The sequence below is a fragment of the Spermophilus citellus genome (genome assembly GCF_964194105.1).
Source record: "Spermophilus citellus genome assembly, chromosome: X".
Taxonomy (NCBI): Eukaryota; Metazoa; Chordata; class Mammalia; order Rodentia; family Sciuridae; genus Spermophilus; species Spermophilus citellus.
Genome location: NC_138190.1, coordinates 44,917,164 through 44,944,235, shown reverse-complemented (window position 1 = coordinate 44,944,235; position 27,072 = coordinate 44,917,164). Strand labels below are relative to the sequence as shown.

The window sequence follows — 27,072 nt, the reverse complement described above, 5'->3', positions numbered from 1 at the left end:
CTACCAGAGATTTATCAGCTTCTTCACTGTTCCCTCCCCTCAAGTACCATAGATAAAGTCTAACATGGTTCATGATCCCTTGGCTTGAGAACCAAGAAACAGTTCCTCAGAGGACAAAAGAAAGGAGAATGCTAGCTGGGATCCCTATGCAATCTGGGGCTTTGGCTTCCACTGAGTAATAGGCAGGTACAATACAAGAGTTTGAGGGCTGGTTGAGACAGAGGCAGGCCTGCTTTCAGGAGCCCTAGATTGTAGGGCCAGTCATAGAGAACATGGGGCTTTTTGATCATATTACCAAGTGAGATCTTGATTCCCAAAATAACCCAGAAGCTATCCTCACTCCTTCTTCCCAGCCCTCAACCTTGTGAACTATGGTATCCAAGCTCCTTAGGATGTCCTTCAGGCCTAGCCTACTTCCCAAAGCAATATTCATTCTCATATATATTCTCATTCATTCTCTCTCTCCTCCCTCTCTCCTCTCTCTCTCCTTCACATTAATTAATAAAGTCATTCACTCATTCATTCATTCAGTTTATTCCACAAATATTTATTGTCTACTAAATATTACGATGCACTCTTCTTGGCATTGGGGATACAGCAGCGAACAAAACAGAAGTCCCTGCTTTGTGGAGCTTACAGTCTATGGGGAAGAGACAAACATACTCACAATAAATAAATATAAAGTATATCAGGTGGTGATCAGTGCTTCGTAGAAAGATATAACAAAGTATGTAAGGAGAAAGAAAATGGAGGTGAATGGGGCTGTTTTATATATGTTGATCATGAAATACTTCTCTAGGGAGGTGACATTTGAACATAATGGAAATACTTGGGCAAGTCATCAGATTATTTGGGAGGAGGGGTGTTCTAGGCAGTGAGAATAGCAAGCACAAGGGCCCTACAGAGGGAGGTTACCTAGCATGCTTGAGGAGCAGAAAGAAGACAAGTGTGGCTGAAGAAGAATGAGTGATGAGGAGAGTGACAAGAGATGAAGTCAGAAAGGTAAGGGGAACCAGATTGTGTAGGAACACTTGGGCCATGGTAAGGGCTGTGGCTCTTGTTCTGAGGGAGGTGGAATCCACAGGAGAATTTCAAGCAGAAAAGGGACATGTCTGATTTGGATTTAAAAAATAATTCAGAGAAGAATTTCTAAAAGGTACTAAAACTTAAGGCAAAAGAAAACAAAACATTAGCTCCTAGGAAAACAAAAAGGTATACAACACAGAATACGTAATCAGAATGTATTAGGTGGTTTAGACATGAACAACATTTACAGTACTACACTCATGCAAACAGTGACTACTAGTTGAATGAAAATTGTATAAAATATTTGAAGAAGTAACAGATATAATCACAAAGGTGAACAAACAACAAGAGACTACAAGGGATGACTAAGCAATTACAAAGTAAAGTATATGGATCTTGTACAAATTAAAATATAATTTTTGAAATAAAATCTCAATGGAAAGATTGAATAGCAGATTAGACACAGCAGAAGAGAAAAATCTAAAGGATATATCTGAAGAAATTGCCCAAAATTAAATACAAGAAGACAGAAAATATTGAAGAGATATTATGAGATATGGAAGATAGATTGGAGGTCCAAAATATGAATGGCTAGATTGTGAGAAATAAAAAAATAGAATGAAAGAGAGACAACATTTGAAGAGATAATGATTGAGAATCTCCCAGAAACTATAAAAAACATGAATATACTGAGCCATGAAACACATTTCCAAAGTATGTATAACACATGAAAAGAAATGTATGCCTAAATATGTTTAGATGACTGATAGTGTGCTAGTGTGCTTCTTTTTCTTCTTCTTCTTCCTTTTTTTTTTTTTTTTTTTTTTGCAGTGCTGGAGATTAAGCTCAGGGTCTTGCACATTCTAGGCAAGTGCTCTACCACTGAGCTACATTCCTAGCTCAACAGTGTACTTCTTAACAGCAACAAAGAAGACTTTTCAAACCTAAAAGAGGACGAGATCATATTTTCTCCAAGTACTGTAAAAAACTATCTTTTAAGAATGAGAATAAACTAAAGTCATTTACATATAACAAATATTTGGAGAATTTAACACCAAGAGACTTGTGCTAAAAGAACATTTAAATTCTATTCATAATGAAAGAAAATGATTCTAGAAGGATGGTCTGAGATGTAAGAATGGATGCATGTAAGTCCAAACAAATACTGTCTATGTAATATAATACTGAGGATGACGACGTACAATCGTGAGGTTAAGACAAAAAAAAGAAGAAACTGACATATTTGCAAATAATGGTATGTAGTCAGAAGGGTAATGACTAAAATTGAAGGTTTCCAAGTTTCCTGCATTCTTCAAGAGGGGATTAAAATACTGTTCAACTTTAAAAGAAGTTTAAGTTAAACACACATGGTAAAATTTCAAGGATAACCACAGAAGTAGAAAAAGAAATCCAAGCAATAGGGAGGGGAAAATATAGTAAGAAAACAAATCTTAGAACCAAAAGAGCAGGTGAGAAAAGAGAAAATGAAGCATGCAAAAAGCAGTGATAGGGAAAGGGGATGTACCTCAGTGGTGGAGTGCTTGCCTGGTATGTGTGAGACTCTGGGTTTGGCTCCCAGCACCGCAAAAATAAAGAAATTAATTGATTCATTTAAAAAATAACAATTAAAGAAAGTGGTGGTAGAAAACAGAAATAAGAAAGTGTGATGGTAGAAACAAATTCAATTAAAAGACAGAGGTAATAATTTTGATTTTTTTTAAAAATGTCCAGCTATATGTAGTTTCCAAGAGATATAATTAAAACATAAAGACACAAAAATGCTCCACACTAAAAGGATAGAAGATTATATGCCACACAAATCCTAACAAGACGAAATGTTTGTGCTGCTACATTAATACAAGATTAAGTAGACTCTGAGGAAAAATGCATTATTAGGAATAGAGAGGGGTGTTACATATTTACCAGAAATATATAACAATTATTAATTTGTATATTCCTAATAAAATACATAAGCCACAAAAAAGAGAGAGAACCACAAGGAGAAATTGACAAATCCACCATCATCATTCAATACTAACATGCCTTTTTCAATTACTAATCGATCATGACCAAAGGGATCAGTTTAGAAAAATAATACTTGAACGACATAGTTAACAAACTTGATAACAGACATATGTAGAACTCTGTATTCAACAACTGGAGAACACACATTCTTTTAAAGCACACAGGAAACAATAAAAACTGTTGATTGCATACTTGTTTAAGTCATAAAACAAGTCTCAATAAATTTCAAAGTGTTGTTAGCACACAGACCACATCATCTGATCATAAAGCAATTAAGAGAGATTTCAATAACAAAGAGGTAAAATTTTAAATCTCCAAACATTTAAGGAATTTAAAAACACACTTCTATAGCTCGTGGATCAAAGAAGTAACGGTGATGGAAATGTTCATGTACTCAGAACTGAACAGTAATGAAAATACTACATATCTGAACTTGTAGAAAAACAGTATTTGGAGGGAAATTCACATCCTTAAATGCACAAATTAGTAAACAAGAAAGATTGAAAATTAATGAGCTCAAATGTGCAATTTAAGAAATCAGAAAAAGAATAACAGAATAAACCCAAAAAATGTGGAAGGAAGGAGATCAAAAAAGATAAGAGCAGAAATTAAAGAAATAGAAAACAAAGATACAATAGAGAGAAGCAACAAAGCCAAAAGCTGGTTCTTTGAAAATACTAATAAAATAGACAAACCTCTGGTGAGATTGATCAAGAAAAAAAGTGAGAAGGCACAAATAACCAATATTAGCAATGAAAAAGGAGACATAGCTACAGATTATATACAGAGAATTAAAAAAATAAAGGAACTGTGTGCTAATGAATTCAAAAACGTAGACAAAAATGGACAAATTCCTAGGAAACTATTTTACCAAAATTGACTCAAGAAGAAAAAGAAATTCTCAACAGTCCTATAACTACTTAAGAAACTGAAGCAGTATATTAAAACTCTTTCATACCAAAAGAACAAAAACAGCAGGCAGAATTTTCCAGTTGGTTTATGGATTACAGGCTGGTAAAGAGATACTGGTTCCCTCAGCCCTAGAGGTAGCCAGGTAGGACCTGAGGCAGTGCAGACCCTAGGAAGACCACCTCTCTGGAGATCCTAGCCTTCTCTGGAGATCCTTAGAGAGTGGCCCTTAGTGAAGTGGGGTCTGACAAATCCCTCTGCAGTCCCTGCAGGTGGTAAGCACAAATAAGCAACATCCAGCTTTCAGTTACTGCTCTGTGGTAAATGTGCTAAGCAGGGCCAAGGAGGTGATCTACCACTTGGACAGCCTCTTCAGTAGCCAGCTTCTGAAGTCTTCTGCTCATTTGAGGACAAGGGACATGTGGAGCTGCTGGAGGAGTCTGTGTTGCAGTTTCCAAGAAGCACCATGCAGAGCCCAAGTTGTGACTGGTTAGGATGGGGCTGGGTGCGGGGTGGCCAAGCAGGGGCTTCTGGAGGGTGTAGCTCCAGGTAGAAGCCCTGAAACTCTGTCTTCCCGAATATCAGATACTTCTATCCGTTTGTTGCCCTTCTAATGATGTCCAAGCTAGCTGCAGGGTGATGATTCTAATAATGATGCATGTTCTGCAAATAAGAGCTTCATCATTATTTTGCAATAGTTAAATAAGAGAGAGATCAACTGGCTTTGAAATCTACTCATATTATCATAAGAAAATTTAACTATATATATGTATATATCAGTGAAAAAGAAAAGCTGTTACATATAATTTCAACTGTTAAACACCTTTGAACACTTTAAAAATGGTGTTAAATATTTTAACACCTACTGGTACAAAAAAGACTTTTTGTTGTTGTTGTTGATGGTTATGTGTTCTTCAAATTCTGAACAGTCGTTACAAAGTCTTGGTTTGGATTTGGAGGTAGCTTATATAAAATAAACATTTTATGGAAGCAAAACGTTTTTCATTAAATTTTCTACAGATTTTAATTTAGAAGTTTAATAGTAACTCAATATTCAAAAGGAAAACACTAGGCCAAAAACATTCTTCCAAAATGTTGTAAAAGAAGGAACTCTGGCTCATTTTATGATACCAGAAGAATCTTAATGCCAACAGCAAGTCAGAACAGCAAGAGAAAGGAAAATTAAGGACCAATTTTACTCACAAACACAGATGCAAAAATACTAAACTATTAGCAAACAAAATCCACTGTTGTATAAAAAGGAAAAGATCATGACCAAGTTATGTTTATAATAGAATTGCAAAGTTCCAGAATGAAGGAAATCTACAAATATCATTTGCCAGATTTTTAGATTATTGGAGGAAAAATCCATAATCATCTAAAGAAATAGAAGAAAACATTTGATGAAAAAACTTAATACACTTTCATGATTTAAAAAATAAAAACCTTCTTAGAGCAATAGGATAGAATTTATCTAACCTGATAAAACCTATAGAAACCTACAGCAAATATCATTGTTAATAGGAAAAAGTAGTGTTTTCACTAAAATACATAAGATGGAGATGCCAACTATCACCTTTTCTATTCATTACTGTACTGGATATCTTGGCCATCTCAATAAGACAAGAAAAATAAACAAAAGGCAAAAAAAAAAGAATGGAAAAAAACGTTTTCATTATTTATAGCTGATAAACTGTCAACATATAAAACACAAAAGAATGGACAATTTAAAAGTAACCAGAGCTCTTTGGAGAAATGGCTGATTGAAGGATTGGAATAGGAAAATACAACATGAATCTGATGCACCTTGTAGTGCCAAAAAGTAAGGAAGTTCTCAAAAACAAAGAATGAGGACATATCAAAGAAGCCAGACCTGAAAGAGTCCTCAGTGGGTAAAGCTGGAACAAACTGAGCAACAAAACAAAGAACAGAGTATTGGGTTATTAAGTTAAATTATTAAATAAATATACATAATATCATACTGATATAAATAAGTGACTGGAAAAATAAAGGATAAGAGATAAATTTTTACAAAAGAATTCCAAATAATATGTATAGATATGCCCTCCTCAGAAACTGGAGCTTAGTTCCTCCTCCTCTCCTTGAAGGCAGTCTAGATTCACCCAAAGAACAGAATGCTAAAAGGGAAAAACAGCAACTTTCCCATGGAGAAACCTGACCAAAACCACCTTAACTAAGGGATCAAAGTTCACATCACCAGGGGATATCCTGTGAATACTATATACTCCCTGATATGGTGGGATAAGAAGGACATTTAAACTCTGTGGTACTCATTTAAACTTGAGACAACTCTAAATTGAGGGACATTCTATGCGAAGGACAGTATCTTCAAAACTATTAAAAATCATCTAGAACAAGGGTAGACTGAGAAAGTGTCATAGACTAGAGAACATTATGGAGATATAAAAATGAAATACAATGTGGTATTTTGAATTAGACTCTGGAACAGAACAAAAAAGATATTTATGGGAAAACTGATAAATCCGTAAAGCCTGATGTTTAGTTAACAGTAATATATCTATGTTGCTTTCTTAGTTTGATAAATGTACCATAGTAAGGAGTATATAGAAACTCTCTCTCCATACTATCTCTCTACTTATTTTTCTACAAATCTAAACTTACTTGAAAATTAAAAACTTGCTTAAAAATAATAGAACTTTGTAAGATGAACACTAATAATATCAATCAACAAAATTGACTCATTTCCATATACCTGAAAAATGGATATAATATTAAATAAAAATATCCCATTTATAAAAGCAGAAAACTCATAAAGTAAGAAGGGGTAAATCTAATTTAAGATATGCAAGATCTTATGAAGAAAATTACAAAGCTCAGACAAAAGATATTCAAGAATTTATTTAAAATAGAGGGATATATTCTGTTCATAGCTAAGAAGACGCAACATCATAAACTTATAAATTTTCCTCAAACTGATCTGTAGATTCATCACAATTCCAAAGTTTATATAGAACATGATAAACTGATTCTGAAGTGTTTGAAATAAAAAGTGCCAAGGATATATGATACTCTTGAAGAAAAATAAGATGGGAAGATTTTGTGCTATTAAATATCAAGATTTATAAGGGAGCTAAGTAATTAAGGTAGTGCAGTACTGGTTCGAGGACAAAAATCTGGTCAATAGCAAAGAAAGCCCAGAGACAGACCTATAGAGATAAAGAACTTTGATGTATGAAAGAAGTGGCACTTCAGATCATTAGTTTATCCATTTAGAAAATAAAATAACTAGTTCCATACCTTATACCCACACAAAAATCAATTCCAGTTGGATTCAGGACTTAAATATAAAAGGTAAACCTTTATTAGAACAAAGAGTACGTAATATGACTGTTGGTCAGGAAAGACAAGACAAAGTGCTGGCTATAAAAGGGAAAAGATGGATTCATTCAACTCAACTAGAAAATAAGAATTTCTGGTCATACAAAGATATAATAAAGAAAAAAAGCTGTTAGGTGCAAAGGCACCCACCTGCAATCCCAGCGACTTGGGAGGATGAAGCAAGAGAACACAAGTTGGATGCCGGCATCAACAACTTAGTGAGATGCTGTCTCAAAATAATAAGGCCTAGAGATGTAGTTCAGTGGTAAAATACCCCTGGGTTCAATCACCAGTACCACACACACACAAAAGAACAAAATCACAAACTTTAAGAAGATATTTGATACATTGATACATATACATGATAAACGATGAATATCTAAAATAAAGATTTCCTACAAATTGCCAGACATGATGGTGCATGCCTGTAATCCCAGTGACTTGAGAGGCTGAAGCAGGTGGATTTTGAGTTCAAAGCCAGCCTCAGCCACTTAGTGAGGCCCTAAGCAACTTAGCGAGACCCCATCTCTAAATAAAATATTTTTAAAAAGGGTTGGGAATGTGGCTCAATGGTTAAGCACCCTTGGGTTCAATCTCTAGTACCAAAAAAAAAAAAAAATCCTACAAATCAATACAAATGGTTAAAAATTTAAAGGTACAAAAGATACCAATCGTCTTTTAACAAAAAAAGTAACCGTGTCTCCAATAACCATGAAAAGATGCTCAACTACATCAATAAGTGGGAAAATGCTAATTAAGTCCACAGTGAAATATTTTATACTCACTAAAATGACAAAAAATAAGTGGGGCAACATCAAGTATATGAAGGTATGGATCAATGGGGTCTCTTGTAGATTGCTAAAAGGAGTGTAAATTGGTATCATCAGGCATAATCCTGTCAAACTGAACTTTTACATGTCCTATTAGCCAGAAATTCCATTCCTAGGGATAGATAAATGGGTATGCATGTAAAGCAGGAGACCTGTACAAGAATGTTCACAGCAGCACTAGAAATGACCCAAGTGTCCATAATAGATAAATGGGCAAATAACTTTTTTTATGACCACCCTAAGAAATGTGATACATTGATAATGAACAAAGTACAGCTATATGGAACAACAGAAATGAATCACAGAAACATGATACTAAGTGAAAAAGGAAGTCACAGAAAACTACATACACTATGAAACCATTTTACTTTAATGATTTCTTTCTTTCTTTCTTTTTTTTTTTTTTTTTTTTTTTGGCAGTGCTGAGGATTGATCCCAGGGCCTTGTGTATGCTAGACAAGCACTCTACCACTGACCCATATCCCCAACCCCACTATGAAACCATTTTAAGAAAGCTCACAACTAAGTCAAATAAACAATGTATTGGTTAAGCTTATCCACAAATATGAAAAACAAAAACCCTCATATATGAAAAAGAGCAAGGGAATGCTAAACACAAGACTTAAGGATGACTTGGGAGTCTGAGGCAGGAGGATTGCAAGTTTGAGACCAGCCTTCGTAACTTAACAAGGCCCTAGCAACTTAGCAAGACCCTGCTTCAAAATAAAAAATAAAAAGGGGTGGGGATGTAGCTCAGTGGTTTAACACTCCAGATTCATTCCTCAGTACCAAAAAAAAAAAAAAAAAAAAAAAAAAAAAAAAAAAAACTTAAAAAAGTGGGAAATTTTAATGGGAAGGACACACAGGGAGATGAGATAGAAAATGACAAGGGTAGATGCTATCATTAATGCTGTTCTTGGGTGGGGTAGTGAGTCCCTGAGTTTTCATAATACTACTATAACTCATATGTACAATATATATTCTTTTATCATATATCTACATTTTATTCATTTGTTTACAGTACTGGGGATTGAATCCCAGGGTGTTCTACCACTGAGATACATCTTTAGCACTTTTTTATTTTTAATTTTGAGACAGGGTCTCACTAAGTTGTCCAGGCTGGCCTCCTACGTGCAATCCTACTGCCTCAACTTTCTGAGTGGCTAGGATTACAGGCATGTGCCACCATGCCCAGCATATCTAATATGTTTTACATGAATAAACAGAGAGAAGAGTAAGAGGAAGTAAAAACTCATTTGAAGGGCTGGGGTTGTGGCTCAGCGGTAGTGTGCTTGCCTGGCATGTGTGAGGCACTGGGTTTGATTCTCGGCACCACATATAAAGAAATAAAATAAAAGTCTATAAACAGCTAGAAAAATATTTTTTTAAAAACTCTTTTGAAGAGTTTCGCTCTTAGGGGAATTCAGAAATAAAGTTATGATTTCAAGGGGATATGAGATGAAGTGAGTTTAAAAAGTTCTTTTGAGATAAGAACAACAGGAGGGACTTTGATGAACTCACTTTCCCTCTAAAACAATGATAATATGGGCAAATTAACTGAAATCAATGTCAGAACTCTGGCAATTAACTAAAACCACAGAATGAAATGAAAATCATATATCCAAGAGAGATTACTGAATCTTGGTAAGACAGTAGGCTTTGTGACATTTTACTGGTGACTAGTCCCTTTCTACACTCCCCATACTCTCTCCCTTTCTCTCCCAGCTTTCAGCTCAGTGGTTTAGAAGCCAAAATGTAACCAAATTCCACACAATAGAGAGATCTAACTACTTTGGGAATTTAAAAGGAAATTCTGGAGAATGAGGCAACCATAGGGAACTTACTGTACTCCTAGGGATCTAAGGGGCTATGCATATACTCAAAGGTTATGTGTATACCTGGGAAAAACTTGGGAAAGAAGAGGATCTAAGTCACCTCCTTCTGGTTGACTGTAAAGCTCTGTACAAGCAGAAGTTGAAAGCTCAGATGGTCGTGTAAATGGCTGAAATTTGAAACTATGTTTTCTTATACACATCTTCACGGCAAAGGATGTAAGACATACAGGCAAGGCATTGAAGGAGATCTTCTGACCAATCATTGGCTGACCAACAATATATATTTACACTGGTGTGACTCTTAGGAATCTAGGCTTAAAAATAAAAACAAGAACTTTAAAAATATAAGCTAGCAGAAAACTCAGGGGCCACTTATTATAAAGTAGGGAATACAGAATCTACAGAATTAATCCAGGAAAGTCAATAAACAGATACATGACACCAAGAACAATAATCACAACCACAACAGCAACAAAAGCTAAAGCAAAACAACAACAAACCTTGGGAGTCCGGACGTCAGCAAGATGGCAGAATAGGGCTTTCCAGCACTTGTCCCCCCGTAGAAACATCAGTTTGAACTATCCACGCATGAAAATACCTTCACTAGAGCTAAGGAAACCAGGTGAGAGATTACAGCACCTGGGTGTAGCACAGAAATAAGAAAAGACATATTGAAGAAGGCAAAAAGAACAGTTCCAAATTATCCACTCACCCCCTCCCACAAACTCAGACAACACAGTGTAGAGAAAGATAGCTAACCATGAGGGGAAAGAAGAGGGAACTGAGAACTGAAATTTGTCTTGGACACCAAAACTGGGTCCATTCAAGTAAAACCCAGTTCTAGGTAACCATCCATAGTCCCAGATTCTAGGCCGGTACCTACAGACTGATACCCAAGGCCAACCCTGATACCAGGACAGATTCCCCAGAGTTCCAGGCTCTAGGACTACCTGGTAGACTCAGTCTGTAGGCCTATCCAAGCACCAGGCTGACCCCAGGCTCACAAACGGCTCAAGTTCCAGGCTAGCTCCCATATACTCAGGCTATTGGCCTTCTCCATAGCCAGTCCTTCCCCAGTAGCCCTGGGCCCCAGGCTTTAGGCCCATCCTAGCACTGGGCCAGCCTCCATAGCCCTAGCATTACAGCTACTCCCTGACAACCCAACCTGCAGGCCAGACCCTGGACCAGGCTAACCTCTAACGTCCATGGCCTCAGGCTCCAGACCCACCACAGGTTCCAGACCAGCACAGAAGGGTTGGCCCACATAACCCCATGCTGCAGGCCTACCTCAGCATGAGGTCAGCCCCCCTGGCTTTAGGTAGCAGGCTTGCAACTGGAGACACAGGCTCTAGGCTTGTCCATGGGAGGCTGGTTCTGTGGCTCTACATTTAAGCAGAACCACAGTCCAAGCTTGTTCTAGCATATGTGGAATTCAGGTCCATCCCAGTAGAGCCCAATGCAGGGCTGGCTCCTTTGGATCGAGGCTTCACACCTTCCCTAGCACCAGGCCTACCCAGGCTCCAGGCTGATCCTATGGCTTAAGGCTACACTGGACCCAGAGTCCAAGCCTGCTATAACACAGAATCAAGGCCCACCCCAATAGACATTAATGCTTGGCCAGCCCCTATAGACCAAGGCTCCAGGACCACCTCTGTAGACCCAGGCTCCAGGCCAGCTCCCATGAACCCAAGACCCAAGTCTCCTGCCCCATAGATTCAGGCTCCAGACTTTCCCAGTACCAGGGTAGCCCCTTTGGACTCAGGCTTCAGGCAAAACCAGTGAATCCAGGGACCAGGCCTATCCCAGAGTCTGGCTAGACTTAGGCTCATGGCTCACCTCAGTACCAGGTCAGACCCTGTGAACCCAGATTTTAGGCTAACCCCAAGAATACAAACTCCAGGAATGCCCTTGTGGACCCAGGTTCCAGGCCCACCCCCATAGATCCAATCAATAGGTCAATCCCATTATATCCAGGCTCCAGTTCAAACACTAGGATAGCCTGACCAAGGACTGCAGCACCAAGCCTGCCCATAGCCCACTGACTAGTAAAGGCCTTTTACAGACAGTGTCACTTTTGCAAATTCTGGAATAAGTCCCTACCTCTTCAAATGCATAGAAACTGAAGTACAGTAATAATTATAAAAAATAACCAGGGAGCTGGATGCAGTGGTGTATGCCTATAATCCATGCAGCTGGGAGGCTGAGACAGGAGGATCACAAGTTCAAGGCCAGCTTCCGCAACTTAGAAAAGCCCTAACCAACTTAATAAGACCCTGTCTCAAAATAAAAAATAAAAAGGGCTGGGAATGTAGATCAGTGGTAAATTACTCTGGGGTTAAATTGCCAGTAACCCCCCCCAAATAATATTAATCAAGAAAATACACTACTACTAGAGGAATAAAATAAAGCACCAATACCAAAATCTAAAAAAAAAATATGAACTGTCTGAAAAAATAATTCAAAATAATTGTTTTAGTGAAATCCAAGAAAACACACAATAATCCAATATAGCAATAAAATAATAAAAAATCAAGAAGAGAAAATTATTAGAGAGGTTGTAATTATAAAAAATCATAGAGCTGAAAAAGACATTGAATGTAGAGAAAAAGGCAACAGATCATTAATAGCACAACTGATCAAGCAGAAGAAAGAACATACAAACTTGAAGGCAGGTTATTTGAAAATATATACTGAGGAGAAAAAATAATGAAAAGGAATGAAGAAGCTGGGCATGGTGGCAGCACACCTGTAATCCTAGCAACTTGGGAGACTGAGAAAGGAGGATTGCCAAATCTGAAGCCAGTGTCAGCAACTTGGTAAGACCCTCCACAACTTAGTAAGACCCCATTTCAAAATAAAAATTAAAAAAAGGCTGAGGATGTAGCTCATGGTAAAGCACCCCTGGGTTAGATTCCCAGTTTAAAAGAAAAAAAGAAAGAAAGAAAAAGAATGAAGAAGCTTATGGGGTATATGGAGAAGCATCAAAGGAGCAAATAAATATTTGAATAGAAATTCATGAAAGAGAAGAGATAGACAAAGGAAAAGAAAGTTTATCAGAAGAAATAATAGCTGAAAACTTTCTAAATTTTAAAAAAGATATAACTATCTCTGTATAGGAAGGTCAAAGGTCTCCAATCAGATTCAATAAAAACATAGCTACAAAAGGACATATTATAATTGGACTGTCAGGTGTCAAGAAGAAAGAGAAGATCCTGAAAGCAGAAAAGAAAGAAGCAAATAACATGTAAGAGAGTTATAAGGCTAGCATCAAATTCCTCAGCAGAATTCTTATAGGCCAGTAAAGAGTGGAATGATATTTTAATGCGCTGAAGGAAGAAAACTGTCAACAAAGAATATTGTACCTGGCAAAACTATCCTTTGAAAATGAAGAAGAAATGTAAGACTTTCCCAGACGAACAAAAGTTGAGGTATTTCATAACCCAGACTTGTCTTACAGGAAATGCAAAAGGGAATTCCTCAAGTTGAAAGAAAAGGATGCTAATTAATTAGTAACATGAAAACATAAAGAAATCATAAAACTCACCAGTAACAGTAAGTACACAGTCAAATTCAGAACACTCTAATACTACAATGGAAGTGTGTACATGACATCTTTAGAATGAGAGGAAACTATTAAAAATAATGATAGCTACCATAATGTGTTAATGGAAACACAATATAAAATGATGTAAATCATGAGATCAAAAGACATAAAATGTCGTGTGTGATGGGGTGAAGTGAAAGTGTGGAGCTTCTTTTTTTCTCCTTCTCCCTCTTCTTATTTTGTAGTACTGAAACCCAAGGCACTCCTCCACTGAGCCACATCACCACCTTTTAAAGTTTTTTTTTTTAATTTTAGAAATTTTTATTCTTATTTTGAGGTAGGGTTTCACTGAATTGCTGAGGCTGGCCTTGAATTTGTGATCCTCCTGCCTCAGCCTCCCATGTAGTTGGGATTACAGGTTTGAACTATCAGATAAATGTGAAGTTTCTTTTTCTTTCTTCTTTTTCTTTTGGCTCTGGGGTCTTTACCACTGAGCTACATCCTCAACCCTTTTTTATTTTTTATTTTTTGTTTTGACACAGGGTCTCATTAAGTTGCTCAGTCGCTAAATTGATAAGGTTGGCCTTGAACTGTGATCCTCCTGTCTCAGCCTCAGAGTTACTGGGATTACAGGTGTTCACCAAGAAGTGTGGAGTTTCAGTTTTTAAAATATATTTTTAGTTGTAGATGGACATGATACCTTTATTTTATTTTTATGTGGTACTGGGAATTGAATCCAGTGCCTCATGTATGCGAGTAAGTGTTCTACCACTGAGCCACAACCCCAGCCCTGTGAAGTTTCTTAATGCAATCGAAGTTGTTATCAGTCTAAAATAGCCTCTTATAAATATATTTTATGTAAGCCTCATGGTAACCAGAAAGCAAAAACCTATAGGAGATACTACAAAAAATAATGCATCAAAGGATACCACTAGAAGAAATCACCTAATCACACAGGAAGACAGCAAGTGAGGAAGAGAGGATCAAAAGATCTACAAAACAACCAGAAAACAATTAACAAAATGACAGTAATAAGTCCTTTCCTACCAATAATTACCCGGATTTAAATGGATTAAATTCTGCAATCCAAAGGCATAGAGTGGCTGCATGGACCATAAAACAAGACTCAACTATGTGCTGCCTACAAGAGACTCAGTTTACCTTTAATGACACACATAGACTGAAAGAGAAAATATATGAAAAGATATTAAATGTGAATGGAAACCAAAAGAGAGTAGGGGTAGCTACATTTCGTCTGATAAAATAGACTTTAAAACTATAAAAAGAGGTAAGAAGGTCAATACATAATGATAAAAGGGCCAATTCCTCCGGAGGATATAACCATGGTAAACATTATGTGTACCCAACAATGGAGCACTTAAATATACAAAGCAAATATATCAACAGATCTGAAGAGTGAGACAAACTGTAATGCAGTAATAAGAGGGGACTCTGATAAGCCACTTTCTATCTGAACAGATCATCCAGACAGAAAACCAATAAGGATACATTGGCCTTAAACTACACATAAGACCAAATGAACCCAACAGATTTATGCAGGATATTCTATCCAACAGCAGCAGAATACACATTCTTTTCAAACACACATGGAACATTCTCCAAGACAGATCATATGCTAGGCCACAAAACAAGTCTTAATAAATTTTAAAAAACTGAAATCATCAAATGCCTTTTCCAACCACAATGGTATGAAACAGAAATCAATAATAGAAAGAATTTCAGAAAATTCACAAATATGTGGAAATGAAACAATATACACCTGAATAACCAATGGGCCAAAGAAGAAATTAAAAGAGAAAATGTAAAATATCTTGAGGAAAATGAACATGGACATACAACATACCAAAACTTACGATGTGCAGCAAAAGCACTTCTAAGATGGAAGTGAATTGCAATAAATATCTACATGATAAAAGAAGAAAGATATCCAACAGCCTAACATTATACCTCAAGTAACTAGAAAAAGAAGAGCAAACTAAATCCAAAGTTAATAGAAGGAAGGCAATATTAAATATATGTGCATAAATAAATGAAAAAGAGCTACAAAAAATAGAAAAAAATCAACAAAATTAAGAGTTGTACTTCTTTTTAAAAAATAAACAAAATCAACAAATATTTAGCTAGATTAAGGAAAAAAGAGAGATCCCAAACAAAATCATAAATGAAAGATGAGACATTACAATTGATGCCATAGAATCACAACAGATATAGGAGACTAATATGAACACCTGTACATCAACAAATTACATAACCTAGAAGAAACATAGAAATTCTTAGACATATACAAACTGTTAAGGAAGAATTATAAATAAATAGAAATTCTAAACCAACCAATAGTGAGTAAAGAGATTGAATCCATTAAAAAATAGTTCTGTAATGGGGCACAGTGGCACTCCTGTAATTCCAGCAGCTTGGGAGGCTGAGACAGGAGAATTGCTAGTTCAAAGGCAGCCTCAGCAACTGTGAGGCACTAAGCAACTCAATGAGACCCTGTCTCTAAATAAGATACAAAATAGGGCCAGGGATGTGCCTCAGTGGTCGAGTACCCCAGAGTTCAATTTCCGGTACCAAAAAGAAAATTTTTAAAAAGTCTCTCATCAAAGAAAAGCCCAGGACCCAATGGCTTCACTACTGAATACTACCAAATACTTAAAGAACTAATACCAATCCTTTTCAGGCTCTTCCAAACTGAAGAAGGAGTATATCCAAACTCATTTTGAGGCCAGCATTGTCTTGATACCAAAATCAGATAAGGACATTACAAGAAATGACAATTATAGGCTGATATCTTGAAGAAAATAGATGAAAAAATACTACTCAAAATATTATCAAACCAATTTTAATAGTACATTAAATGGATCACTAACCATGATCAAGTAGGACTTATCCCAGGGATGCAAGGATATTCTCAACACATGCATATCTACAAAGATGACACACCATATTAACAAAGAGAAGGACAAAAACCATAAGATCATCTCCATAGATGCAGGAAATGCATCAACTTTAGTTAATAATAATGTATTGTAGGTTTGAAAATTGCTAAGAGAATAATTTGTAAGGGTTTTCAACAACAAAAAAGTATGTGAAGCAATGCATATATTAATTAAATTGATTTAGCTATTCCACGGTACATGTATATTTTGAAACAAATGATCAAAATATATAATTTTTATTGGTCAACTAAATATAAATAAATTTAATAATAAAAAAGAACAATAGCTGGGCATAGTGGTATACCAGTAATCTCATATACTCAGGAGTCTGAGGAAGAAGATCACAAGTTAGAGGCCTGGGCAAGTTAGCAGGATGTTGTTAGCAAGTTAGCAAAATGTTATTGTTTTAAACAACAACAAAACCTCAAGGGTAGTAACCAGATGTGGTGGTGTATGCCTTTAATCCCAGCTACTTGGGAGCCTAAGGCAGGAGGATTCCAAGTTTGAGGCCAGCCTGGGCAAATCTGTGAGACACTGCCTCAAAAAATTTTAAAAATGCCTGAGCTATAGCTCAGTGATAGAAAGTGCCTGCATGGTTCAATCTCCAATATTGAAAAAGAAAAAAAAACCCACAACCTTGAGAGTGAAAGAGTGATACTAGAAGTGTTAAAGCAGAGTATCTACAATGTCCAATTTTTAAAAAAATTTGTAGTTATAGATGAACAGAATGCCTTTATTTTAATTTGCTTTTTTAATACATATATTTTTTTAGTTGTATGCGGACACAATATCTTTATTTTATTTTTATGTGTTGCTGAGGATCAAACCCAGTGCCTTACGTGTGCCAGGCGAGCGCTCTATCACTGAGCCCCAGCCCCAGCCCCTATTTTATTTGTTTTTAGGTGATGCTAAGGATTGAACCCAGTGCCTCACACATGCTAGACCAGCACTCCGCCACTGAGCCACAGCCCAAGCCCATATACAATGCCCAATTTTTTTTTAAAGAGAGAGTCAGAGAGAGAGAGAGAGAGAGAGAGAGAGAGAGAGAGAGAGAATTTTAATATTTATTTTTTCTTAGTTCTCGGCGGACACAACATCTTCGTTTGTGTGTGGTGCTGAGGATCGAACCCAGGCCGCACGCATGCCAGGCGAGCGCGCTACCGCTTGAGCCACATCCCCAGCCCTACAATGCCCAATTTTTGACAAAAAAGAAATTACGAGACACACAAAGAAACAGGAAAGTATGACACACAGGAAAAAAGGCAGCCAATGAAATATGATCCTGAGAGGGCCCATGTTTAGGACTTAAAAGACAAAGACTTTAGCTATTATAAATATTTTCAATGAAATAAAAACTATATCTAAAGAATTAAAGTATTAGAACAATATCTCAGCAAATGAGGAATACCAATAAAGTGACAATTTAAAATATAATAAAATTGAAAAGTACAATATCCAAAATGAATACTTCACTAGAGGGACTCAGTGAGAGATTTGAGATGGGAGGAGAAAGGGTAAACCTAATAATAGGTTAATAGAAATTATCCATTCTAAGAATCTGAAAGATAAAAGGAAAGAGAAATGGATCATCACAAACCTGTGGGACACCATCAAATATAACACATACATAATGGGGTCCCAAAGGAAGAGGAAGAGAAAGGGGTAAAAGTTACCAAATTTAATGAAAAATATTAATCTACACATTTAAGGAGTTCAAAGAGAAAAAACTCAAAGAGATTTATATCTAGAAATATCATGGTGAGACTGATGGAAGTCAGAGATAAAAGAAAATCTTGAAAGAAGTAAGAGAAAATGACTTACACATACAAGGGACTTTCAATAAGTTTGTTTCCTCATCAGATACCATGGAGGTCAGAAGATGGTGTGATGACATCTTCAAAATGATGTAACAAAAAGACTGTCAACTATTAATTCTCTACCCAGCATTGCTATCCTTTGAAAAAGAAGGAGAAGTTAGGATAAAGAAAAAGTGAGAGAATTTGTTCCTAGAAAACTTATTCTACAAGAAACACTGTCAGAACTGGGCATGGTGACACACAGCTGTAATCCCAGAGGCTTGGGAGGCTGAAGCAGGAGGATCCCAAGTTCAAAGCCAGCCTCAGCAATTCAGGGAGACCTTGTCTCTAAATAAAATACAAAAAAAAGGGATGGAGATGTGGCTCAGTGGTAAAGCGTCCCTGGGTTCATTCCCTGGTACAAAAAAAAAAAAAAAAAAGAAAGAAAGAAAAAAGAAAAAGAAAGAAAGAAAGATAGACTTTCAGGTTGAAATTAAAGTTGACTAAATATGCAGGGTATGGTGGTGAACACACCTATAATACCTGTGGCTCAGGAGGCTGAGGCAGGATGATTTCGAGTTCAAAGCCAGCTTCAGCAATTTAGTGAGGCTCTAAGCAACTTAGAAAGATCCTGTCTCTAGATAAAATATAAAAAAGTGGGGCTGGGGTTGTGGCTCAGAGGTAGAAGTGCTCGCCTAGCATGCATGAGGTACTGGGTTCGATCCTCAGCTACCACATAAAAATAAAATAAAGATATTGTGTCTACCTATAACTAAAAAACTTAAAATATATATGTATGTGTGTGTGTATATGTGTATATGTATATGTATGTATGTATATATATATATGGCTGTGGATGGAGATGTGGGTCAGTGGTTAAGGGTTCAATCCCTGGTACCAAAAAAAAAAAAAAAAAATTGGCTAACTGTTAACTTGAAGGTAACTATACAGTATTACAAAAGAAATTATTTTTGTTTGTAACTTTTATTTTCCTTTCTATCTTAAAAGACAACTGCATAGCCAGGTAAGGTGGTGAATGTTTGTAATCCCAGCAACTCAGGAGGCAGGGGTAGGAGGACTGCAAGTTCAAAACCAGCCTAGGCAACTTGATGAGACCCTCAATAAATATTTTGAAGGATCTGGGATGTAGCTCAATGGTAGAGCACCTGTAGGTTCAATCCCAAGTACTGGGGACTTAGACATAAAAATAAATTAATAAATAGCTATTTAAATGAAAATAATAAAATTGTTGATTTGGCTTATAATGTATAAAAAGATGATTTTTAGGACAATAATGCAATAGAGGTGGGAAGGAAAAGTGGTACACTGAAACAAAGTTTTTTTTTTAAATGTTTATTTTTTAGTTACAGGTGGACACAACATCTTTATTTCATTTTTATGTGGTGCTGAGGATCAAACCCAGTACCTCACGTCTGCTAGGCAAGCATTCTACCACTGAGCCACAACCACAGCCCCACAAAGTTTTTATATACTATTTGAATTGAGTTATTATTAATCAAAAGTAGATTTTTACAAGTTATCATGTTAATTGTAATACTCATGGTGATCAGTAAAATCTGAGCTAAAAATACAGTTAAAAAGGGAATTAAGGGCTGGGGTTGTGGCTCAATGATAGAGTGCTTGCCTAGCACATGTGAGGCATTGGGTTTGATCCTCAGCACCACATAAAAATAAATAAATAGGGCTGAGGTTATAACTCAGTTGGTAGAGTGCTTGCCTAGCATGGGTGAGGCACTGGGTTCAAGCCTTGGCACCACATAAAAATAAAATAAAGGTATTATGTCCATCTACTATAAAAAATTTAATAAATAAATAAAGTTGTTATATTCATCCACAACTAAAAATAGTTTTTTAAAAAGGGGAATTAAAAATTTACAGTAGACAGTATCTATTTAACACAAAAGAAGAGAGGAATTGGGGAACAGATGAACACAAACAATGTAAGACATATAGGAAGTCAGGCACCTTGGAACATATGTATGATACCAGCGACTTGAGACCAATCTCGGCAACTTAGCAAGGCCCTAAGCAACTTAGTGAGATCCTGTCTTAAAATAAAAAATAAAAAGGGGCTGGAGTGTACACAGTAGTTAGGGACCCCTGGGTTCAATCTCCAGTATAAAAAAAAAAGACATACATGAAGTGAATAACAATCCTTCACAGACCCATTCCAAAAACAAAGGAGGATGAAACAATTTCTAAATCATTCTATGCAACCTATCATACATGTAGGTTGTATGATAAGAAAACTATAGACCAATATCCCTTATAATATCCTTTATGAACATAGATGTAAAAATCTCAACAAAGTACTAGCAAAACAAATCTAGTAGCATATAAAAATTGTATATAACATGATCAGGTGGGCTTTTATCTTAAAATTAATGTAATATACCATATAAATAAAGCATAAAATACATGATCATTTTAATAGCTGCAGAAAAAACATTTGACAAAATCCAACACACATGCAACAAATTAGGAATAGAAGGAAACTTTCTCAACCTGATAAAGGGTATCAACATAGGACACACAGCTAACATCATATGAAAAGGAGAAAGACTCAATATTTCCCCCCTAAGATCAGAAGCAAGACAGTGGTAGAGTGCTTGCCTAGTATATATAAGGAACTGGATTCAATTCTCAGCACCACAGATAAACAAATAAATCTAAAAGTAAAGGTTCCTCAACAACTAAAACATATTTTTAAAATTGTAATAAAATGTCTAACCAGGGCAATTAGTCAAGGAAAAACTTGGTATCTATTTAGGAAAGGAAAAATTAAGACCATATATATTTACAAATGACACCTTTTTATTGAGACATAATATTTATACATCTTTATGGGGTATACTATGGTAATTCAATACATGTTCACAAAGTAAAATAACCAAATCAGCGTAGTAAGCATTTCCATCTCTTCAAAGCATTTCTATAAAATCATTTTTATGTGTTGTGAATTTTATACTCTTCTAGTTTTTTGTTGTTGTTGTTGTTGTTGTTGTTGTTGTTGTATCAGGGATTGAACCCAAGAGGTGCTGAAACCCAGAGCCACATCCCCAGCCCTTTTTATTTTTTATTTAGAGACAGGATCTCACTAAGTGGCTTAGGGCTGAGTTACTGAGGCTGGCCTCAAACTTGCAAACCTCCTGCCTCAGCCTCCTGAGTCGCTGGTATTATAGGCATGCACCTGACCCCCATACTCTTCTAGTTATTTTGAATTATACCATATATTTTTTAACCAATAGTTGTTACTGTGCTATAGAAAATCATAACTAATTCCTCCTCTCTGTGTTATAGTGCCCTTTATTAAACTAATTTCCAGCCCCTATCCCCACTCCCCTTTCCAATGTCCAAGGACAACTATTCCACACCATTCTTCTATGAGATGAACTACTGAGTTTCCACAAATTTGTGAGAATTACATGATTTTATATATGTAAAAAAACCTAAGGAATACACTAAATAATTATTTGAACTAATAATCATTTTAAGCAATGTATGATAGAACAATAAACAAAAATCAAACGTATTTCTATACATTAGCAATAAGCAATCATAAAGTGAAAAAAAGAAAAAAATCCTATTTATAATAGCCTCAAAAAGAATACAATGCCTAGTAATAACTTAACAAAAGAAGTACATAACTTATATGATGAAAACTACATAACACTCCTGAAAGAAATTAAAGAAGTTCTAAATAAACAGAGGATATGCCATGTTTATATAGTAGAAGAGAATATTGTTAAATGGCAACACTCCCCACACAGATATATAAATTCTGCACAATCCCTATTGAAATTACAGTCTTTTTAAAAAAGAAATTGATAAGATAATCCTAAAATTCATATGGAAAAATAAAAGTGCCTTAGCAGAGCCAAAACTATCTTGAAAAAGAAAAACAATGTTAAAGAAGTCCTACTTCCTTATTTCAAAATGTTCTATATAGCTATAGTAAATAAGACATTATGGTCTGGTATAGTAAAAGACCTACAGATCAATGAAATAGAATTTAGAAACCAGAAATTTCCCTTTATATTTGTGATATATGGCCAAGTGATTTTTTACAAGGTTGCAAAGATCATCCAGTGAGGAAAAGAATACTTTTATCAGTAAAAAGTGCTGAGAGCGAGATAGTCACATCACAAGAGTGAATGTAGACTAAGCGATGGTTTGAATGTGTTCCCTCAAAGTTTATGTGTTGGTAACTTAATCTTCAAGTTCATATGTTGATAGTGAGGTCTTTGAGAGGTAACTGGGGTTAGATAAAGTCCTGAAAGTCAGGCCCCATGACGGGATCAGTGGCTTTATAAGAAAAGGAAAAGAGACTTCAATATTCATACCCTCACTCTCTCACCATGTGATGACTTTTGCCATGTTATGATGCAGCAAGAAGGCCCTCACCAGACACAGTTCCTCAACCTTGAACTTCCCAGGCTTTTCTTTATAAATTATCCAATTACAAAATATAAAGCCCCTTTTCTTTATAAATATTGTATTGTAGCAATACAAAACAGACGAAGACAGACTCTTATATTATACTACCCAGAAAAATTAACTCAAAATGGATCATCAACATAAACGTAAGAGCTAGAACTATAAAATTCCTAGAGGAAAACAGTAATAAATCTTTGTGACCTTGAGTTAGACAATGATTTCTTAGATATAATACTAAAAGCACAAGTGAAAAATGAAAAAAAAAATGGACTTCACCAAAATTAGAAACTTCTATGCATCAAAGGACACAACCCAAAAAGTGAAAAGACAACCCACAGAATGGAAGAAAATACTTGGAATTCATATATTTGATGAGGGACAAGATATGCAAAGAACTCTTACAACTCAAACATAAAATGAAACAATACCAATGAAAATGAGCTAAAGATTTGAATAGATATTTCTTCAAAGATTATATACAAATAGCCAAAAATATATAACAGGATTTTAAAATAATTAGTCAGTAGGGGAATGAAAATCAAAACAATGCAATTCTACTTTATACTCATTAGGATGGGTATAATAAAAGACAATAAAAAGTGTTGGTGAGAAGGTGGAGAAATGGAGAACCTCATATATTGCTATTGGGAATGTAAAACGTGTAGCCACTTTTGCAGTTTGGTAGTTTCTTAAAAAGTTAAACACAGAGTTGCTATAAGACACATCTCTTCTACCCAAGAGAAAAGAAAACATAAATCCACCCAAAAACTTGCACATGAATGTTCAGAGAAACATTATTCATAATAGACAAACATGAAAACAATCAAAATGTCTGTCAACTGAGCAATGAATAAACATGGCATTATTTGGCAATAAAAAGAAATGATATATGCAACAACATGGATGAACCTCAATAACATTATGCTAAGTGAAAGAAGCCAGAAATAAAACCCAATATATTATATGACTGCATTTATATGAAATGTCTAGAACAGGCAAATCTATAGAGATAGAAAGTATATTAGTAGTGGCCTAGGGCTGGGAAGAAGGGAAGTAATGAGGGATGAATGCTAATAAGTAGAAAGCTTCTCTGGCAGGGAAGAGGGATGAAAATGTTCTAAAACTGATCATGGTGATGATTTTACAACTCCATACATATACTACAAACCACTGTTCAGTAACCTTCAAAAGGGTAAATTTTATGGTATGTACATCTCAATAAAGTTGTAACAAAAAGATAGAAACGGGCTGGGGTGTAGCTCAGTGGAAGAGTACATGCTTAGCACAGATGAGGCCCTGGGTTTGATTCTCAGTGCTTAAAAAAGAAAAAAAAAAAGAGAAAAATTGTGGAGGAAGCAATAAAAAAATCTATGTGGTAATGAGAGTGATTTTTTTAATATGAGAAAAATATTATTTTGGCTCACAGTTTTAGGAGTTTAGTCCAAGGTCGGCCAACTCCATAGCTCTGGGCCCAAAAATATCATCATGGTGGAAGAGCTTGGCAGAGGAAAGTAGCTCAAAACATGGAACCAGGAAGCAGAGGAGACATTTATCAGGGACAAAATATAAACCCCAAAGGCACACCCCCAGTGACATACTTTCTCCAACCATACCCTACCTGCCTACAGTTACCACCCAGTTAACCCATCTCAGTGAATTAATCCACTGATTAGGTTATAAATCTCTGAGAGCGATCCTGTAGAGAGGGGAAAATTGGTAGAGCAATGTCCTAAAGTAGGTAAGAGAGGGTGAGATTTAGAGCCAAAGTGTAAGGTGTGCATTGGGGGTTGAATCCAGGACCTTATACATGCAAAGCACATGCTCTACTACTGAGCTATACCCCTAGCCCAAAGAACTGGATTTTGATGACAGCATAAATAGATTATCCAAAATAATAGAGAAGTAGGCAGAGCATGTGAGTACAGATGCTATATGGTGGTTGGATGTGATAGTGGGAATTGGTGGATGTTTTCTTCTTTTTTATTTCTTTTTTGTAGTTGTAGATGGACAGCATTTCTTTATTTGTTTCATTTTTATGTGGTGCCAAGGATGGAACCCAGTGCCTCGCACTTGCGGGGCAACTGCTCTGCCACTGAGCCACAGTTGCAGCCCAGATGTTTTCTTCTGATGCCTTTACTTTTTCAGTTAAATAGGAAGCCTGAACATGATGGGAGAGGCTGTGTTGGAGTTTTGAAGAGAAAGAAGGTATGAAATCATCATCTTGGAAAGTGGGAGAGTGAATGGCTTGGGAACAGGCAGAGTTGGATTTAACCAGGGATGGGGTTTTGCCTGGTAAGTATGATGAAGTAAGAGAGGGGCAAGGGAAATGAGGCCGTATACAAGAGAATAATTATAATTAATGGTGAGCCATGGAATTTATCCTAATTAAACAAGGTACATGGGAGCAAAAGTGTGACAACATTCGGTCCCAGTGGGGTTGAAAGATTGCTGGATTGGGGGACTAGAGGCAGTGAGCTAGAAGGATAGGAAGTACTGGTTAGATAGCAGGATGTTAGAAATTGAAATCATGGAGAAAACACAGTCACAGGTATTGCTAAGAAGAAAGATAACATTGCTAGAATGGGTGGTTGAGGTGCAGTCAAAAAGCAGGATCTCTATAGGAGAGTTGGTCACAGAAATGAGAGATGAGAAGGATCATTAGAAGGATCATTTATGAGGATATTAAAATCATACAGAGTTCAAACTTGAGTTCATAGCTAAACAATTTCTAGGAATGAGGAAGGGGGCAAGTATGTATGTCTACACATGACCATAACAGAGGGGCAGTGGATGGTAGAGTCTGATGATTTGAGATTTAAACAGGGTAACTGATAGTTGTATAATCTCAAAGAATATCAACATAGATCACTTATTAATTACAGAGGAACAAAGAGTACATGGCTGAGGGTGTGGGTCACTGGACTAGCATGCACAAGGCTCTGGGTTCCATTCCCAACACTGCAAAAAAAAAATACAATTATATGTTGCTTAACAATGGAGATGTGTTCTGAAAAATGTATTGTCAGGCAATTTTATAGTTGTGTGAACATCACAGAATGTACTTATACGAACTAAGACTACTATGACATTACTAGTCAATTGAATCATATGAGACCACTGTCATATCCGTGTCCACCATTGACCAAAACATCATTATGTGGTGCATGGCTGTAACTACAGTGGAGAAACCTGGAAGACTTTACCTTAAACAAAAAGAAACAAAATTAAGATTAAGAAAAAAAGATACCAGGTGCCTCCTGATATGACACACTCAAGAGCCAACATCTCCTCTATGGTATTCTTGCCAAAATTATATAACTGGAATATAATCACAATCAAACTTCAGACAAACCTAAATTCTATAAAAATAACTGGTCAGAATGCTTCAAAGTTATCAAAGTCATGAAAGACAAAGACTAAAGATCTGGTCCAGATTGAAGAGCCTAAGGAGACATAATGATGAATCATGAATTGGATCCTACAAGAAAAAAAAATATATTAGCAGAAAAACTGATGAAGTCTAATAAGTTCTATACTTTTATTAGTAGTACTGCACCAATATTAATTTTCTAATTTTTTGTTGTTGTAGTACCAGAGATTGAATTCAGGGCCTTACTCATGCTAGGCAAGCACTACACCAATGAGCTACATTCCCAGCCCAATTTTCTATTTTTTTTTTCTTTTTGGTATTGGTACTGAACTCTGGTATTCAAACACTGAGCCACTCCCCAGCCCATTTTTGTATTTTAGTTAAAGACAGGGTCTCACTGAGTTGCTTTGCATCTCGCTAAGATGCTGAGGCTGGATTTGAATTCACAATTCCTCTGCCTCAGCCTCCCAAGCAGCTGGCTAATTTTCTACGTTTTGATACATAAACTATAGTTATATAATTTCTTAACCTTTAGGGGATCCGAGTGAAGGATATATGGGAACTCTTCTGAAATTATTTTAAAATTTGAAAGTTTAAAAATTGTAAAAACAAACAAACAAATAATGATTAAGGAAGAGGAAGACAAAATGTCTGGAAAAGTTTAACAATTGTAAAAACAAACAAACAAATAATGATTAAAGAAGAGGAAGACAAAATGTCTGGAAAAGACAATTAGAAGCAAGGACACCCAATAGAGAAGGCTAAGGCAGGAGGACTGCAAGTTCAAGGTCAGCCTCAGCAACTTATCAAGACCTAGTCTCAAAAAAAAAAAAAAAAAAAAGGACTGGGGTTATAGCTCAGTGGTAAAGCATCCCTGGATTCAATCCCCAGTAACATACATACACACACACACACACACACACACACACACACACACACACACAAAATAAGAAATAAGCAGC

General features: G+C 36.1%; 1 protein-coding gene across 2 annotated transcripts in view; it reads right to left on the bottom strand.

Annotated features, from left to right (window-relative positions):
* Positions 1 to 1,809: 1,809 nt before the first annotated feature.
* The window catches only part of KANTR (KANTR integral membrane protein), a 28,324-nt gene continuing 3,061 nt past the window's right edge, over positions 1,810 to 27,072 (bottom strand). Inside the window, exons 3-6 of one of the 2 annotated variants that reach the window (XM_081277535.1) lie at positions 18,308 to 18,440; positions 13,348 to 13,461; positions 10,486 to 10,624; positions 1,810 to 4,623 (exon numbers count right to left, since the gene is read on the bottom strand). In XM_081277535.1, the coding sequence (XP_081133661.1) occupies positions 3,589 to 3,819 (231 nt within the window). In that variant the 5' untranslated portion in view covers positions 3,820 to 4,623; positions 10,486 to 10,624; positions 13,348 to 13,461; positions 18,308 to 18,440 and the 3' untranslated portion in view covers positions 1,810 to 3,588. The remainder of the gene's footprint in view (positions 4,624 to 10,485; positions 10,625 to 13,347; positions 13,462 to 18,307; positions 18,441 to 27,072) is intronic. The other variant, XR_014020033.1, reaches the window with a different exon arrangement.